Source organism: Hyperoodon ampullatus (genome assembly GCF_949752795.1).
Source record: "Hyperoodon ampullatus genome assembly, chromosome: 7".
NCBI classification, from domain to species: Eukaryota; Metazoa; Chordata; class Mammalia; order Artiodactyla; family Ziphiidae; genus Hyperoodon; species Hyperoodon ampullatus.
The window spans coordinates 54,298,942-54,312,683 of NC_136920.1; the positions used below are offsets into that span (position 1 = coordinate 54,298,942).

At 42.2% G+C, this 13,742-nt stretch overlaps 1 protein-coding gene across 4 annotated transcripts in view; it reads left to right on the forward strand.

Annotated features, from left to right (window-relative positions):
- TENM4 (teneurin transmembrane protein 4) overlaps nucleotides 1-13,742 on the forward strand; it is a gene marked incomplete at its 5' end in the record, with an annotated part of 383,392 nt that overhangs the window by 178,423 nt on the left and 191,227 nt on the right. For all 4 annotated transcript variants that reach the window (XM_079707561.1, XM_079707562.1, XM_079707563.1 and 1 more), the window contains one exon: nucleotides 7,671-7,841. In XM_079707561.1, coding sequence (XP_079563687.1) covers nucleotides 7,671-7,841 — 171 coding nt within the window. The remainder of the gene's footprint in view (nucleotides 1-7,670; nucleotides 7,842-13,742) is intronic.

Consider the following 13,742-nt stretch of genomic DNA (forward strand, 5'->3'; position numbering starts at 1 on the left):
AGTTCCTGTGCCCAGAGTCTGTCAGCTGATGGGAGCAGGGTGGGGAGAGAGCCCTCAGCTCAAAGAAATTTGCGGTTGGCGTGGGAGGGAAATTAGGGGCCATATGTGGAGAGAAGGAAAGGTGATGGAACAGAGCTGGCTTAACTCAATCCTTCAGGGGGTCTGGGAATTAGGAAAATCAGCAGAGCAAAATGACAAGGATGATGACAGCTACCATTTATTTTGCTCCTACTATGTGCCAGGCACAGTTCTAAGCACATGACATGCATTATTTCATTTAATCCTCTGAGGTAAATACTATCTATTTTACGGATGAAGAAACTGAGACTCAGAGAGGCTAAGTCATTTACCCAGAGTCAGGAACCTAGTAAATGATGTGCCTCTGAACGCTCCAGATAGACCCAAACTTGAGGACTGACTCTACCAAAGTCACTTACTTGCATTTACATGGTTTTGCTTTTGGGGGTCAACCCTGTCTACCGTGGTCAGGATGTAAACAGGTGGGGACCCCATGCTTTACCCCTAAGATGAAGGTCCTTTAACAGACTATCTCAAAAGAGAAAACCTGGCTATACTGTCAGCAGAGGCCTTGCCTTAAAATTATCTTAATTTTAATTTAATTTCAGGCATTGTAACTCATCAACAGTCTAGAGGTGAGCCTGGACTTTGGGACCAGTCAGACCTGGGTTCAAAAGTGACTTCATCACTTCCCATCTGGGAAGTATCTTGGGAAGTATTTTGGGGCAGGTCCTGCAGCCTCTCTGAGCCTCCACTTTCTTTGTCTGTAAAATGGGAATACTAATGCTTTTCTCAAGGTTTATGTAAGGTCTGAATGAAATAATGTATGTAATTCCCCTTGCCTAAGTGTCTGACACGTGGCATGTGCTCAAAATCAGGATCTCCCCACTCGGCCCCGTTTTCCTTCTTTACCTCTTGCTCCTAAGACTAAGTTGTAGAACTTCCTTTTTAATGTAAACAGCATGGAAGTGAGTTTGGGAACTAGTGAAGAAAATTAGTCAGTCATCCTACCACTATAATTCAAAGCTTGATGTCATTTTTACATATCTCTTTCTAGATTTTTTTTTCATATGTATACCTGGTATTCCATCTAGTACTTGTATCATAGTTTAGCTAAGTTCTCCTATTTTAAGACATCTAGGTTGCTTCTGATTTTTTTACTAGTACACTGCAGTGTACATCTCTGTGTATATGGCTTCTAGGTTTGAAACTTTTGGATGTTGTGGCTTTGTTGCAAAACCAGGAGAAGAACTTGGGGAATGAAGCTCTGTCGTTTTGCTGTTGTTATTGTTTTGCCTTTTTGTTTTTTGCTTTCTACATGAGAGGACCATAAGTCAGAGAACTCTAATGAGTTATATTTTACAGAAATGATGCTAGTTAAGAACAAACAAACAAACAACTGAGCATTAATAATGTAAAACAGAAAAGTAGGTAGCCATGCAGCTGGGTTGGTTCCTGCTGCCTTTTGAAACCAAGAATGCTGCTTGAATCAACAGTTTCTTGAAGTTATAACCATCTCTAGTCACTACCTAGAGCTGCTAATTTACAGATGCAACTGGGTTTGTGCATTCGATTTTTGGAAGGGAAGCATGCATGTGACAGTGGAAACTCTCCTATATTTACTTCGGTGACTTCTGCATAATGACTTTGTTAATTGCCTCCTGCTGGCTGGGTGCTGGGGGGAGCCTTCAACATCTGAACATCTACTGAGCATTTTTCTTAAAAATGTCAAGATGGAGCTTGCACTTTCCCAGCCCTCTCTCATGTCTCGCCGGGCAGGAAAAGGCGACTGGAAAATGTCAGCCCTGGGATCAGATTAACCAGATCTGAGGGAGTAAGAAACTCCCCCCACCCTAGCTCTTGGCTTTTAGAAATCATTAACCTTTCAACGTGGGTGATCCTGTGAACTCGATGCCTTTCCACAGCCTTCTTCTCAACTCTTTAGCATCTTTTCACCTTTTCACTGAATTACAAACTAGTTTAAAGGGGACACCAGTATCAAGTTTCTTATTTAGGTCACTTTCAATGTACTTGGGAGAGTTTTGCACAAACAGTTATAAATACACACTGTGGGGTGTAATTTAGATAATCCTGTGATGTACATTGGTGCTTACTATTAATTCCTCTGGAAGGAGGGATTACGATCGTTATAATTTATATTGTTTCAGTGGTCTGGTCTTAAAGCAGGCTGGAGAGGACCATTTATATTATTTAGCTTTTCTGGATCCATGACTGTTGTTTCCAAGTCATCTGGATAGCATGCACCTACTGCTCTCTACAGCTTTAAATGAGGGTTGCTGTGGGGTAAGAACTATTTATTATCACCATTGGGACCCCCAGACATTAACTTCAGCCTTTATTTGCTGGTGACTTTATATTGCCCATATTTTACCTCCTATTTAAAGTAAAATATGTAAAAGAGGAAGCTTGGCTGGGAAACACAGGCTCCTGAGTTTGAAACTTGCCTCCAACTTATACCAGCTCTGTGGTGTTAGGTAACTTACTCTGAGTAAATCAGAATATATCCCCATGGCTCAATTTCCATTCAGTTCCATTGTACTCATTCTCCAATAATGTTTTTTCAACGTATCTTTACATGTGGATTAAATTGAATAATATAAATTAAGAATTTGGCATGTAGTATGCACTCAGATTATACCAGGTTTTGAGTTACTGTTGTTATTTTGAATATTATCAAGGACAAAGACGAATGGTTGCTTGAGCTTGTGTATTCTTTGGACAGCCTCTGACCGAGTATGCCTTGTGTCCTTTGGGAAGAGGAGAACAGAGCAGACTATTTCCCTTCCTTCTCTTTCTGTCGCTCATAACCCAGAGCTATAAAACTGACCACCCACCAAACAATACAGTAAAAGAATTGAGGGGCCCCTAGCCTGACTTATAGTTAAGACTGGATCACAGATTAAAGGTCCCTTTTATTCTGGCTCTAAGACAACATTACTGGTGGAACTTCACATCTCTGACTCTGTATCATTCTGTCCTCTGTCTAAATCCTACTGTTGCAGGAAGGGGGACCCCTTCCAGGGCCCGAGAGCAGGCCCTTGTCTAACACTCGGAAATGAATTGTCCAAGGAGACACATGTGCTGACAAACCAAGAGACCTTATTGAGAAGGGGTGCCCGGGTGGAGAGCAGGAGGGTAAGGGAACCCAGGAGGACTGCTCTGCCACGTGGCTTGCAGCCTTGGGTTTTATGGTGATGGGATTAGCTTCCGGGTTGTCTCTAGCCAATCACTCTGACTCACGGTCCTTCCTGGTGGCGTGTGCATCACTCAGCCAAGATGGATTCCAGTGAGAAGGATTCTGGGAGGTTAGTAGGACATACGAACTGGCATCCCCTCTCTCCTTTTGACATTTCCCCAATTCTTCCGGTTGGTGGTGGCTTGTTAGTTCCACGTTCCTTACGAGGATCTCCTGTTGCAAGATACCTCATGCAAATGGTAACTGTGGTGCCTGACCAGGGTGGGTGGTTTCAGCCAGTGGTTCTCCTACCTTCCAGTCGGCCATTTGTCAGCCCAGTGTTGGTGGCCCTGTACTCACTTCCCTACCCACCAGACTGAATCTCCTGAGAGTCCAAGTTAGAGCTGGATCCAGAACTTGGCTTTCCCAGGTGGTTTCTAAGAGCACATCTACCACAGGCCACAGAGAGAGACCCACCGGCATCACAGCTGTGTGGGCCTCTGTTTGTGATCCCCGAGGAGCAAGGCCAGGAGGAAGGGGTGCCAGCATGCACCTCTGGGCTTCTGGCCGACAGCCTCCCCCATCCAGCTGTGGACTGCCCTGCCCTAATTAACGTCCCTGGACGCCAGGTCCTGTGATTTTCACCTGGAACAGTTTCCACTGGCTTTTCTTCCCCCTCCACATATTTTTTACTGTAAGAACTTGCTTTTGCATCTTGTTTAAAATAAGAGAAAGCTTTGACAAAAATGTTTCTCTTCACAAAGCTGTGAGAGCTCTATTCATTCTGGGATTAGTTAATTCTCATGACCTTTTAACAAGACAGCTCTTTTGCACACTTAGATGAGATAATTGATTCTAACGGGGAAATAAGTGCTGCTTATTTAACTGCATATATCTGAGTTGTCCGCAATTCAAACAATTTCTCCATTACCTTTGGAGTTGCCAATAAATAGATTAAAACAGTAAGAAGGTAAGCAGAAATGTGAGCTAATTCAACCTTGGAAGTAGCAGCGTATTCACTTCTAACAGGCAAATTAATGTTATTATTTTTGACAGCTACACAGAGACAGTCAAGAGCAGTGTAAAGCACCTCGTTTAGTGTCTGGTACCTAAAAAGTGCTGTATAAATGTTAGCTACTATTTTATCAGTATTATCAATGGTATGAATATAATGGTTATAGAATATAGTAATCACACAGATGTACAGTTTACAAAGTGCTTTCCATATATTATCACATATGATACAGTAATTCTTTGAAATATTTTTATCCCCATTTCTCAGATGAGAATAGCTAGGAAGTGGCAGTTAGGATTCAAAACCAGTTTTCTTGCCCTTGGTCCAGCACACTTCCCACTGCATCACAGTAACCGAAGAGAAAGCAAAGGGTCTGATTGCATTTCTGTTACCAGCGTACGCTCTCCTGATTAAGCCAAACTTGTGTGTATTCCTCGGTGGCTTGTGTTTGGACCAGGAGTCATAAGGACTCCATGCTGTGCTCCGGTCCCCTGTACACGCTTTTTTTTGCATCTTGAAGGCAGTCATACAGCCCCTCAAGACCACCGGTGACCCTTCCACAAACTGTGGCCAAATAACACAACTTTCCGTCTACCTCACGGAATCCTATACTGCTGCCTAAAGAGACATATAAAAGCCTTGGACGTTGCTTGATGTGTAAAAGGGGATGTCTTTATAATTCCCACCCACCTTGCTAGAAAAAGTTAGCGAGCAGCAGCATCATGGTGAAGTGGGAAGAGCCTTCCAGCCAGAAAGATGGATGGTGTGTGATTTCAGGATTCCAGCAGTTTGGGATTCTAGTCTAGACTCTGCCACTTGTTAGCCATTTAACCTTCCCAGTGTTAATTGACGTCTTTGTGTCTTAGTTTCTTCATTGGCAAAATGGCATTATCACCTTTTAGGATTGTTGCAAGGATCAAAGAAACTTTGAAACGTATTTACTGCTCTTAGCACAATGCCTGGCCCATGGAAAGCACTCAAGAAATCACAGTTTTATAATTATCATAATTTTAATTAACCTTCTGAGTTAATTAAATGTCCACATCTATAAATTGGGTCTGGCAAGGTTGCTTGAGGATTAGATGTAATGTATACAAATTACCCAGGGCGCTGCCCGGCAAGCGGTTGGTCCTCAGTAAACGTAATTACGATGGGCCTTCATATCTCTGTCGATCCTTCCCTGTGTTCCTCTCACCCTCCTAGTGGGTCAGCCACTGCCTCCTCTGGGCCTTCTAGTCCTTCTGCCTGTCTCCCCTGCTTGACTACGAGCTCATGGAAGCAGGGAGCGTCTGATTTAGTTCTGGCTCTCAGTGTCAGCCATGGGTCCTGGCATAGAGTGGGCTTTTAGAAAGTGTTCATCAGCTGAACGAAGGAGTGATGCTACACAGAGGATGCTGTGGGAGTTGGGGACTGGAGTATGCGATTCTGTATGTGGGGAGTTGGGGAAGGCGTCCCAGAAGAGGTAAGTATGGACCATTGATGAGGCTCAAGTCTTGAATCGCCAGGGGGACTTAGGCCGACGCTTTGTACTAGATTGCAAACCTTTCTGGAAAACACGCTTCCTAGCCTTCACAAGCATTGTGTATTTAAAGGACAACATCCATTCTCTGGTGTTTTATGGTCTCTTCTCGATTGTTGCAGAAGACTATTTAGCAGTTGCTACCTTGCAAAAATAGTTTTAAAACAGAAATGCGTGCACATGAATCAAAACCACAGCATTGCACAAAATCACAAAAATGCACAGAATCAAAATGTGCAACAGATACACAGTGAAACACGAATTCCATCTCTTCCTTCACAGGATGCACCCACTGTTATCAGTGTCTTTCTTATCCTTCCAGAAGTATTCTATACATATGCAGAAATGTTTTTACCTAAATGTAGTATATTAAACATACTGTTCTGAATGTTACAATTTTCCTTCCAGAAAAATATATACAAAGAACTTCCTCACTCTTTTTTATGGTTGCATAGTATATTGAATAAATAAAACTTATCTAGCCCCTTATTGGTGGACTGGTTTCCAATATTTTGCTATTATAAACAATACTGTAGTGAATAACCTTGTATGTACATCATTTTGTATGTATATGAACACATCTGGAGGAGAATTGGAACCTCTAAGTTCCAGAGTAAAGGGTATGGGTATTTTTAATTTGATAGCTTTTGTCAAATTGCCCTCCGTAGGGTTTGTACCAGCTTATGCTCACACCAAACCAGCCAAGTGTGAGAGTGCTTATTTCCTGTTCTCTTCCAATACTGTATATTTTCAACCTTTTAAAAATCTTTGCCAAACCGTATGTGAAAAACAGTATTGCAGAGTTTAACTTACATTTCTCCTACTATGGGTGATGTCTAGAGTCTTTTCATGTGACAAAGAGCCAATTGCATTTCTTATTCTGTAAACTATCTGTTCATATCCTATGCCTATTTTCCTACTGACTTGCTGGACTTTGCTTATTATTTGTAGGAGTTCTTTTTATATTAAGGAAATTAACCCTTGGTGATACAAATTGCAGGGTTTTCCTCTAGATTGTTATTTATCTTTTGAATCAAAAGGCCAAGACCACTACTTACAATACCCAGGACTTGGAAGCAACCTAACTGTCATTGACAGATGAATGAATAAAGAAGATGTGGCACATATAAACAGTGGAATATTACTCAGCCATAAAAAGAAACGAAATTGAGTTATTTGTAGTGAGGTGGATGGACCTAGAGTCTGTCATACATAGTGAAGTAAGTCAGAAAGAGGAAAACAAACACCATATGCTAACACATATATATGGAATCTAAAAAAAATATGGTTCTGAAGAACCTAGGGGCACGACAGGAATAAAGACACAGTTGTAGAGCATGAACTTGAGGACATGGGGAGGGGGAAGGGTAAGCTAGGACAAAGTGAGAGAGTGGCATGGACATATATACACTACCAAACGTAAAATAGATAGCTAGTGGGAAGCAGCTGTATAGCACAAGGAGATCAGCTCGGTGCTTTGTGACCACCTAGAGGGGTGGGATAGGGAGAGTGGGAGGGAGACGCAAGAAGGAGGGGATATGGGGATATATGTATACGTGTAGCTGATTCACTTTGTTATACAGCAGAAATCAACACAACACTGTAAAGCAATTATACTCCAATAAAGATGTTAAAAAAAAAAAAAAACGGCCAAGACCTCCTGAAACTCCCTCATCCCTGTCCCTCTCCTTCCTCCCCTAGACTGTGAGCCCTCGGGGGCAGGGTCTGTGCCTGGATCATCTCTGTGCCCCAGTCCCCTGTGTAGCGCTCAGCACTACCAGAGTTCTCTTCAGAGGCTCTTTGTTGAACTGAACTGAACTGAATTCCTGTGTTCCCCACCCCCACTTGTCCTCCCCTCTGGCTTGGGAGTTCCATTTCCACCTCCAGCAGAAAAAGATGACTTTTCTCATTGCTCACCACAGCCATGCACCTGTTTGGCCTAAACTGGCACCTGCAGCCGATGGAGGGGCAGATGTATGAGATCACGGAGGACACAGCCAGCAGTTGGCCTGTGCCAACGGACGTCTCCCTGTATCCCTCAGGGGGCACTGGGTTAGAGATCCCTGACAGGAAAGGCAAAGGAGCCACGGAAGGTAGGGTTGCTGTGTTGTTCGTGTCGTGAGTCCTCTGTGTCTGCCTTTGAACCGAGGAGACCGCCATTCTGCGCGCCATGTGCCTGACTCACAGCTCCATGCTCTGGTGCTTCCTCCATCCCTCTGCACTCCACACCGGCTGCCAGGCCACCTGTGTCTTCATCGCAGTTCCTTGTCACTGTGAGCTCATAGCGGGGCTTGGGCAGGGCTCATGGCGCTCTGCGACATCCCATCCCATGCCCTGAGGGAAGTATCATGGGCTTTCACACAGCTGGGCGGCTGTCTTTGATTATGTGGGATCATGATGAGACAACCTCATGGGGTGAATGGGTGTCTCCTGGAGTTGGGTGTGGCAAGGTGGGTAGAGGGTGTGTTGTAAGCGAAATACCCTTGGACCTTGTGCTTTCATGGAAACACCACTTCAGCTGTTCTAGCATTTTCAACCATGTGACCTTGAGCAAGTCACTTAATTTTCCTGAGCCCCAGTTTCCTCATCTGCAATACCAATAATCATTAGTGTTTGTACAGTGTTTGTTCAAAGCTTTTTGTCAAGAGCACTTCACATTTAATCCTCACAGAGATCCTGTGAGGTAAGTATAATTATTTATACCCATTTTAGATGCCAAAACTAAGGATCACTTTGATTAAGTTACTTGGCCAGAGTCACATAGCCAGTAAATAATGGAATTTGGGACATGAGCCCAGGTCTGTGTGACTGCAGGGCTCTTGCAGTCTCCATAAGTTGACCTACCTGACTCACTTCATGGTCATAAGACCCTGAAGGAGATGTGGATAAGAAATTCCATTGTACAATGAGACACAGATGTTTCTCTTTCAATGATGGAAGTGGTGGTGACATTTGGAGTTTGGCATTCTTGAATGGGACATCCATAGACCCATGTTCTGAATTTCTTAGGGCTCTTTCTAACATGCCATCAACACAAACTCTTTCACTATCAGCCAAGAAGTGGCAGACCCACAAAAATTGGTACCGGGAAGGATGTTTGAGCTCATGGGCCAGACTGGCTGTCATTCTAGGCAGTGCGACCATCCCTTCTCCTGTGGCCTGCTTTCTCTCTCTGGTGTTACCTCAGTCAGCAAAGTGATCACAGCGGCCTCCAATCTTCACTGCTTACATCTTCTTTCCTCTTAGCTCAGTTAACTTTGGGTCATGGCTTCTGAGCTCCCCTGTCCTGTCAAGAGTTTGCCTTCTAGGAATCAGTTTGGTTAACAGGGTAGCATATGCTTGGCCAGAGTAGCTATTCATGGTCTCTGAATGGTCCTGAAGGCCAAAATCCACTCTTGACCTATGGTCATCTTTAAGGGAACTGAGGGCATTTCCAAAGAGCCTAATCAGAACCTCTGCCTACTCTTTTGCGGGGGGCAAAGCCAGTCTTCTCCTTTACAAAGATTCTAAGACTTAAAACATTGAATAATTTACACTTCTTTGCACCTTAATAGGATATGGAGGGAGCATGGATGAAGCCATGGGAAGAGCTCTGGGTTAGGAGTCAAGAACCCTGAGTTCAAGTCCAGCTGCTGCCACTTGTGATGCCCTTAAGCAAATCCCTTGAAAGACTTTCTGGGCTTCACTTTCCTCCTCTTTAAAAGGAGGTCATTGAGCTATATTATCTGTAACGTCCATTCTAATTCACAAGTTCTACATATGAAATTAGTAACAGAATCATCATATGATTAACCAGATTGTTCTTTAGAATTTTTCTTCAGGTTGGTCCTGTCCATGGTCCTTCCTGTTGGCTTATAGTGTCAGATGTCATAGGTGAATACCATAAATGACAACTGTCTTTAGAATCAACAAACACAGATTTAAGATATGTTTAACCCTCAAAGATCTCATTTAGAAAAATGTATTTTCTCTATCAGACTTTCTTTCAACAGGAGTTGGCTGTGTCTAAAGTCTCCCACTATAATGAAATTAGTTTGTGGGTTGTTTAGGTTTTTTCTTTTTCCCAAGGAGCAGGAGGTGCAGATAAGAGACAAAATAAAATTGCACCAGCTTATTGGTTTACTTTCACTGGAGTATTTTTGCTTAAAGGGATTATCTGTCATTACTAATGCAAATGGAAAGCCTCTTTACAAACCCCTAAAATGCAGTGAAATGCTGGAAGGTGGTCAGCATCAAAAGCAATTACTGTGACAAAAAAATATATTGGTCTGGAGAGACAGAGGACAAATCTTCCTATAGTTTACGTGAGACCACATGGTTCTTAATTTCTTTTGCCTTGGTCAAACCAGTGTCTACTCAGTTTACGTTTTTAATTGTGTTGTTAAAAATCTAGTTCCTTAGATGTATCTCAAGGGGGAAAGTCCTTAACCCTGATGTGAGTGCATATTTCCTGTCCCTTCTGAGGGTATCAGAGAGCTGATTCCAGAATTAAGATTAGAGCCCTGTTCCACAATGGTAGGGGAAGCAGTGTGGTGGATGGAAAGAGGATAATAGGCCTTGGAGCCAGACAGTCCAGGATTTGAGTCCTGGCCCTGCCAGTTATTGGCTCTGTTAACTCAGGCCCGTTACTCCATCTTCTTTGGCCTTGGTTTCCTCATCTGTGGAACAAGGATTGCTAACACCTATCTTTTCAAAGACTAGTTATGAAGAAGCACTCAACAAATGTTAGTTCCTTTCTTCTTGTCCACCCAAATCCCAAGCCATTCCATGTCAGTTATTAGAATCTCAGAAATCCAGACTAATTAATATTTTCCCCTCAAAGATCCCACAAAGTCTGGGGCATTTGTGAATATTTTTAAAGGGTATATATTTTTTAATTATACAAGTGAACTATATGATGAACCCAGTATTTTAAAGGTTCATTGTGTCTTTGAGAATAACATCAAACTGCAATTTATACTATATTTTCAAAGTGGCTATAACCATTTCAGGGTTGTCATGGGATGGAAACGAAATACAGCAGCTTTTCGAAGTAAAACCATAAGAACTTATGTTATGCATTAATGGAGAAAGGGAAAAAAGCATTGAATAAACAAGCATTTCTGATGGGTTAATTGGTGGGCCAGGGATAGTATTTTCTTCTTTCTGCAGTGAAATCAAAATTGCCCATCAGTTTGAACCATGCAAATTGCTGCACACAGGCTCAGCTGGGCTCTCCAAAATGGAACAGCTTATTTTGATAACCAAATAAATTTCAAACAGTTGCTAAGGAAACTAAAGAAATCTTTGTGCAAGTTATTGCCTTGAAAAGAACCAAATATGTGGAGGGAGGAGGGAGAGTGTTGGTTGATTAGGAATTTAGAACCTATCTGGATAAATCTCAGTTCAGGAAAATAAAGACTGAACTTGGGAAGTGCATGGAATTTCAATTCTTCCAAATCTCCCTTATTTGAGCTATCCAATCATTTCAGTAATTTGTTGAGAAATTTCTTTTATAGACAGGATTGCATATTTCCACAGCATAGCCGTAGGAAGACTGAATCTGTATATCTTTATAAAGAAAAGGACTGTTACCAGTAGAATCTGCCCTGTGAAACCTAATCGTGCTGTTGGAGCTCCCTAATTCTGAGTTAAGCTCTTTGCACTTTGTTAAGCCTCTAGGGCACGCACTGATTGTATAGTGTCCTTCTTATGAATGTCTTGAGATACTGTCTCCCTTTAACTTTGGGGCCTGTGTGTGGGATCCTAGTTCATAAAAATTGTCAATTTTTTGTATCCCAGGATGGCAGGAAGTTCTCCAGTGGGCCTTGGATCTTCCTGGTCTAGCCTTGGTATTAAGCCCGCTAGGACTGTGAATTAAATTGGACCCTCGCTCTTAAAGAGGGTCAGTGCACTCTGCCACCATTGATCTATTTGGTGTTCTAAGAAGCCATATTCTAATAAATAAAGGGGCAGCCCAAATGGCTCCATCTCAATGGTTTCTTAAGCATTCTGAGCATCCGTATATACATTTTCAGAGTGTGAGGATTAACAGAACCGATACATATAAAGATGCCCAGTATGTAGTTGGAACTTAATAAATGATAGATTATACTACTATTAGTACTGCTACCTCTATTACTATTACTACTAATAATGTTTATTATTATTATTGTTTTACAGAATGTAGGTAGGAATAAAAAGAGTTATATTCACAGGACTTTTCGCCTCCAACTGCCTCTACCCTCTACCCCCTGTCACTACTCCGCCACCTACACAGTGGGTATTGCCATGTAGTTGGATATTTTCTATCCTAGTGCTCACATCTTGGTGCTCAAAATTAAGAACAAAGAATCTTAGGTTATAAGATCTGGAGAGAGAAAGGCAATAAGGGTTTTTAAAAGACAGGAAAGGATGAGGGTGGTCTCACTCTGAACAGCCCTTAGCCCAGCAAATCTCATGCCTCTTTCCCACCAGACAGAGGTACTCGGTGGGCTGTAGGTCTTCCCTCCCAGAAGCTTCCATCTCATCCTTAGGGTTAGTCCCTGTGGGGACCGCTAGGGACCAGAGGGGAAGAATGATAAAGGTTAAATTCTAAGATGGGGATGCTCTTTCCCTCTCAGACTTTTCCTTTAGACTGGGCCATGACCCCTTCCCTAAGGATCTGGACAGGGTGACTTCTGGTACAAAGGTCACTTTTGAACCTAAGCTCCAGAGCGGCCGCCACAGACTCAGCCAAGAAAGTCAAGGTCCTGGTTGGGAGTGTGCCGTAGACCAGAATTTACTATTTTTATATCATTGTATACACACCAAATATGATTTTTTTCTCCCATTTTGGCCAGCTTTGGTGAAATACTAGAGTGCTAGAAAAGAATATTCCTTTTTGCCACTCCTCTGGGGTAAGAGCCAACTTACTTATGCCTCTGGGGCCTGCAGACCTCTGGAGAGTCTCTGGACTTGACCTCTGACCTGTGAGGCTAAAGAACTTAGCCGATTCAATAGCTGTCTCCTAAACACATGCTCACTGGAGGGGAAATGAACTGTGCAGGGTTCTCCAACGGCATACCAAAATGTAAGAGAAGTTTTCATTATTCATTCTCAGACACAGGAATTATTTGAATGCAGACAATTCTCAAATCCCATCAGCTCTGACTCCTACCTACTCACAAAGGAAATGAGTCCTTAGAATTAGGAGTCTCGGACTTATTTCCGGGCAGTTTCTAGCAGTAAAGAGCCCAGAACTCATCCTGCTTTTGTTTCATACTCCCTCCTAGTTCTGCTTCCCTAACAGAATTATAAGCTGAAGGGTATACTATCTTCTACCTGGACTATAAAAGGACTGTGGTACTGAGAACCCAAAAATCAGATAAGGAAGAATGTGAAAGTAATTCTCTTCCATCTTAATGCTTTGTGAATTTGGCTTCTGTCTTTGAGCTTTGAAACACACTGCCATGGTTTGTGTGGGTCTACATTTTCAAGGTAAAAGTCTGGGGCATATTCCTTCCATAAAGGAATTAAATGCAAGCTCTTTCCCATGCTAAGGACAGAATACTAGCGATACTTTTATTGAGAGCATGCATTTTAACTTTTTTGTTGGCATACTTTTAATTAAAATAACGTTTAACGGTTTAAAGCTAAAAACCTGATGTTTCTGCCTAGGAGTTTATAAGGAATGATAACATATGGAGAAGTTTAACATTTAAATTGAATTTTATTATTTAAAACAGTAAAATATTTTATGACTACAACAGTGCCCTGCCAAGCTCCATTTCAGCATCAAATGTGCTTTGTAAGGAATCTTACAAAGCTAGGGGAAAAAAATGACATTTTAATTTCTTATTCCCCAAGTGCTTTTCATAAAAAGTTCCCACAAATGTGTTTTCTTTATAAATGGATTCTCAGTCTCTGAAGTGTCTCTTCCAACATCTATAACACCACCACAAACCTTGGAACTAGGATACCCAGAGGTCTTTCTAATGACAAATAAAATGTGGTCTGTTGACTTGATTTTGGCT